Genomic DNA, 5,922 nt, shown 5'->3' with positions numbered 1-5,922 from the left:
CAGAATTAACAACATGATCTACATACCAAATTTAACGCCAATTGGACAATGGGAAGCAAGTCAATTAAATTCATCAAGTTAAAGCATGCTCATACAAGTCCAAACAAGGCACAATATCATGTATCAACTTCAAGCAAGCATAAAACAGTGTAAGAACAGGATAAATGCACCAAACCAAAACCATGACAAACTTTAATGTGTCTATAATCACTCCAAAAAATTTCAAGTCCATCCAATGCATATCCAGAATTTCACAAACCAATTAAAATCATGACTCACAAAAGGTCCACATTTGGTCAAAAAGAAAGGAAATTCTCAATCAAATTGGAAACACATCCAAAAATTCCAGAAAACTTCACATGTGAGCTTAACATCCAGAAATATCAACATGCAAAATTTCAGCTCAATTAAAGTTCATATGGCATAGTAACAAAAATCAAGAAGTTAAGCAAGAAATGGTGTGACACAAATTGTCACACCTCTAATGATCATGTCATATCTCACAATCCAGGAATCATAAAATAGCAAACTCAAAGCCAAAATATCCATTAATGTCTCTAGAATAAGCATACAAAATTTTAGCTCCATCCAGTTAAGCATCATCATTTCATGATCAAAATGCCAAGCAAGGTGCATGAAAGAACACACCTAAACAAACCCTAGGCCATTCCAAAAACCACACGTGCACAATTTCCACAAAAATCACCAAAAAATACTAGAGATTACAAGGATCATGGTGAAAAAAATTTCAGTTAATTTGGACAAGTATTATGTGAGATATGATTTTTTCAATTGGAAGAAAAATTAAAAAATGATGTGAAATGGCATGTGAAATCATGTATAGCATATGAAGAAAAAATGCAAATGCCAAAATGGAAATGCCGTGGTGGAGAATCGAAGCGCTACAGTAGTTTATTTTGAAAAAGTAGCGCGCCACTGTAGCACTAACACCAAACACATGCTGAAACGCGGAACTGAAGATCCAAGGCGGTTTTCTGGAAAATTTCACCACATTCATACGCGTGTTCATACATTCAAACACTCAAGAACAAATCCTCACCAAAATCAACAAACCATATATCATTGGAAAGCTCTCCTAATGTACATCAACAATATCACATTCATTAAGCCTAATTCATCCTAATTTAACCTGATCGATCCAAAACATAATCATGCATGAAAGTTCAAATCAACATAACTCTCTCATTTCTCAACGAAAATTAATGATTCAACTTGCAGAATTCTCTACTAAACAAGATCTATCCAAATCATCAATCAATTTTATGAATCATTGAAGTCGAAAACTCACCTTAATTTGAGGACAGTTGCGAATTTGCGTGTTTCAGGCCTCCAAAAGCAAAAACAGATGTTCTATGATGCTAGTAGAAGTGAATGGATGCAAGGCCTTGGCTCAATAACGCACGATCTTGATGAAATCTCCATTTGCCATTGTTGCACCTCACTTTAACAGTCCATGATTTTGCTTGAATTCTTCAAGATTTTGCTTCCAAAAGCTTCTTCAATGATTGTAGATGATGAAGCAATGAAGAATTTGGCTAGGTTTGTGAAGAAATTGCAAGAAAAGTGAAGATGAAAAGTTGAGAGAATTGTGCAATTTTGGATCTAGATCTGAAATTCTGTTATGGTTAATCAAAAGACAGTTAGGATTATGTTTATATATGTGATGTTAATGATGTTAGTAATCATGATTAGTGAAAATGCAATGAATTAGTGAAAATGCAATTTCATGCTAAATGGCAATTTGGTCAATTCACCCACACATGTGCAATGCAATGTAACAGTGGAATTTTCTGGTTTGAGCAAGTTTCAAATGGCATTTGTGAGCTAGTGCAAAAGGAATCATGTGAAAACAATGAATATTTCTCAAAATGCACTTTTTCCCTCCATTTTTCAAATTAAGTCCACTTGAAAAATGGACTTTTTGTGTGATGAGTTTTGGTGAAATGTAATGATGGATTATGATAGCTCATGTCAAATGGAGTTTGCTCAAAAAACCTCACTCAATTTGGCCTTGTGAATCAAAAGTTATGCCACTTTGAAGTTCAACTTTTTTGGACAATGATCAATCCATAACTTGCCAACCACACATGAGAAATTCATGTTCCTTGACTTTTTGGAAAGGTGAGAGAAAGATCTACAACTTTCATGTTGAACAAAATTTCATTTGAAATATTTTTGGACACGTAATTTTGAGGAGAAAAACTTTCCATTTTTGGCAATTTTCAATTACAAGTCACTTTCTATTTTTGGAAAGTTTCCATCTGACTTTATTTTCTTCATTCTTGATGTTTGAAATGTCAAATGAAACTTGTTTGGACATGAATGAAGTGTCTCTAACCCTCTCCCACCTCCAAATCCATCAATTCAGGCACAATTGACCACAGTTGACTTTTTCTGACTGATAGATGAATTTCAGCTTGACTGATGAACTTGAGCCTCAAACTCCTGATGCCATGGCTCAATGATGAAACCCTAGCTTCCATAAGCTCAATATAATCATATGATGATCCCCATATCCATTGAAAACCTCATCTTCTTCACAAGCCCTGATTGGCACCAATGTAGATGATTAGGGTTGACCAGTGGCCAAAACCCTAATCTCAAGGAATATGATCAAGCATAAGGAATCTCTTGGTGATGATAAAACCATGATGATGATGATGTATCATTTCAACCAAGATGAAGCTCAATCTCCTTGACGACCAAGAAACCCTAATTTGAATCACACATCTTCAGATGGTCAATGATCAATCCAATGAAACCCTAGCTTGCATCTCTTAACCTCTTTATCTTCTGATCAAGACTTAAGAGGATGACTTGTTCCATGTAACCACATGATATGCAAATATGCAATGCCTAATGACCTACAAAATGATATGCAATATGCTAAGCTAGTCCCAAGAGAGGAGGACAAATTTTGAGGTGTTACACATATTACTCGGAATGTCAATTCTTATCTTTCTTGGATTAGGCAAGTCAAGAACAAACTTCTTTTGGACGATAACCATATAGGTGTTCCTGTCCATGTAAATCATCCCTTGATAAACAAGGGCTTCCATGTCAATTTTACTCTCTCCTTCGACAACAACATCCTCGGACAGGTTAAACTCAAAACCAAGGTATTCAATGATTTGGGTAATCATATCCCCTATCGAAATGTCTCTGGTAGCCGCTCTAGAAACCTTGCCCAAATAATTAGCTGCAAAGGTGGTGACATTAACAATTTCATTATTGGCTATGAAATGCATAAAAATATCTCTTTTTGGGTAGCAAATCTAGTATTATCACCTCATCTGAACAAGGTCTAGGCAAGCGCCTTTTATGCATACCGGAAGCATGGGTTTTAAATTAGGGAGGCCTTGGCCCCCGCAGCGTATAGTAGGTATCACCAGAAATAGAAAACTAAAATTTAGTGGAATCAAACTCCTTCGGGACATCACCAAGGCCATAGATGGGCAATTGGAGGATACACACCAATTCTTCTACATTAAGCTCATGGTTTTGGTTAAACAACCGGAATTTGAGAGTATCATAATAGGACCTCATTCCATCGATATAATTCCTTTTCAACTTAAAATCTAAGGTGCTAAGGAACTCAAGATTAATGCGTTCAAAGGTAGGTGCCTCTTTTTCCATGAATTCTAGTAGACCGATTGAATGGAACATCCTATCTATTTCCACTTTCAAACCAAGAGTAGTAAGGGTGTTCTCACAAACATACCTCGGCGGAGTGATCCTTGTCTTAATGAGCACTGTGTAGCGCTTTACTTTTGAGTCATCCTTAAAGATGATGTTGTTGGGATTTGATGAATGAGATCTTCTCCTCTTGCAAGGTCTTGAGGACTACCCCACTTGCTTTCCCTTGTTGGCTCTCTTTGGTGCCATTGATGAATGAAGCTTTTTGAGAAAATTTAAAGTGAATGATTTTGAGGATTTATGCTTGGAAGTAGGCTTGAGATGATGAATGGAGAAGGTTTTACGAAGGTGGTGTGATGGTTAGTGGTAGTATAAAGCTAAAGCTTGAAGCTTTGTGATGAAGGTTAATGGAGTTTTTGGGAAGGTTTAGAGAAAAGTTGAGATAATTTGGAGAAGGTGAGAGATTTGGAAAGAGAATAAGTGTGGTAATGATGGGTTAAAATTATGATTTGGTGTATTTAAAAAGAATTGTTGGATGATGATTGGTGTGATTTAAGGTGTGTGGGTCCCAAGAAAAGATTTAAAATTAAACAAATTAAAATTTTCAAAATTTCCCTTTGAATGCGCTATTACTGCCGCCCGTAGCATGGTGCAGGTTCCCTAGGCAAAATATTAGTTGGATTTATGGTTTTGGGATGGGCTTGTTATGGCCCGTAGAAATAGATATTGGTGTCCATAGTAGGTAATTGAGTTTCTATGGGAAATTTTGGTTTCTTGGGCTCTTGGAGGTTTCTTCCGGGCCTGATTCCACAATTAGTTTTTCTCAACTTTTTCCAACAATTCGGCACTTACCCGGCTTCGTTCTTGCAACATTTTTATTTACTGAAAAAGAAACCAATAAAAAGAAACAAGTTAGTGCGAAAAAAACATGGGTTTCCTCCCACTAAGCACTTTGTTTAAGGTCGTTGAGCTCGACTGTCTACACCTTCAACTCAAGAGGGTGCCTCCTTCAAATTAGAATCTTTAACATGTCCCTTAGCCATTGAAGGGAACCAATTAACTCTAGACATCCATGCCATACAAAATTCTTATTTTCTATTCCTTAGGTGGGGAGGCTCATACTTTTGGTCTAGTTTTTCTCGGACTTTCTCTTTCACTTTCTTCATCTCCTTAGACTCATTCGTATTTGGCCTTAGACGAGCCTTATTGTCCTTAGGCTTACTATCTTCCTTAAAATACATATCAAGGCCTTGGTTAGTGGGATAGAATTTTCCCCTAAGAATTATTAAAAACCTTTAGCTTTGGTATCAACTTTCTCAACCTTAGTACCCCTCAAGTAAACTCTCCTCTAACTTAGCGATCAGGTGGGGGGGGGGGGGGGGATCTGGTGCGTTCTCATGAACACAACCACTCGAAAAATCAACCAAATAACAATATTCCCTTAAATAAGGGTTCCTAAATAGTTTTTATAAAATGAATTTAATTTTCCCATCACCTACATCAAAGGTCAACTTCCCTCTCTTGAAATCTATGATGGCCCCTGCCGTAGCTAAGAAAGGCCTTCCTAAAATTATAGGTATTTGAAAATATTCACTGATGTCCATTATCACAAATTCCACCGAAACATAACACTCTCCCACTCTCACCATGACATCTTCTAGCAAAACTATAGGATACTCGAATGATCTATCGGCAAGTTTCAAAGACACGTTGGTAGGTTTCATGTCCTCTATATCCAACTTCTTACACACCGACAAAGGTATTAGGCTAACACTAGCTCCTAAATCACATAGAAATCTATCAAAGTTCATGGTACTTATATGACAAGGGATAGAGAAACTTCCTAGATCTTTGAGCTTAGGGATCACCATGTTTTGAATAACGACACTACTATCAAGGTCCATGGCACGGTTTCATAGTACTCTAGATTTATTTCATTGGAAAGGATCCCTTTTAAGAACTTGGCATATTAGGGCATTTTGGTTAGCTCCTTGGTGAAAGGCACGTTGAGGTGGATCTTCTTGAGAAGTACCATGAACTTTTTGAATTGGGCCTCCACTTTGGCTTTCACAAGCCTTTATGGGAAAGGAACAATAGGTTTGTAGGCAGGAGGAGCAACATAGGGTTATTCCTTCTCAACCTCTTTAACAACCTCCTTTTCAAAAGGTGTTAGCACACTAACTTCAACCTATATCTCTTTTGAACTAGAACTACCAACTTCCTTACCACTGCGGGTTGTCACGACATTCAAATGTCCCTTAGAAT

The 5,922-nt window shown here is 37.0% G+C and overlaps 1 protein-coding gene across 1 annotated transcript; it reads right to left on the bottom strand.

The window, feature by feature from the left end:
* Positions 1-5,123: 5,123 nt before the first annotated feature.
* LOC127094850 (uncharacterized) lies at positions 5,124-5,561 on the bottom strand. Its single transcript, XM_051033626.1, has one exon. The coding sequence runs from the start codon at positions 5,559-5,561 to the stop codon at positions 5,124-5,126; it is 438 nt and encodes a 145-aa protein (XP_050889583.1).
* Between the last annotated feature and the right edge of the window lie 361 nt (positions 5,562-5,922).

The sequence above is a fragment of the Lathyrus oleraceus genome, chromosome 1, assembly GCF_024323335.1.
Source record: "Lathyrus oleraceus cultivar Zhongwan6 chromosome 1, CAAS_Psat_ZW6_1.0, whole genome shotgun sequence".
Lineage (NCBI taxonomy): Eukaryota > Viridiplantae > Streptophyta > Magnoliopsida > Fabales > Fabaceae > Lathyrus > Lathyrus oleraceus.
Note: the sequence above shows the minus strand (reverse complement) of the source record. Positions and strands in the feature narration are given on the sequence as shown.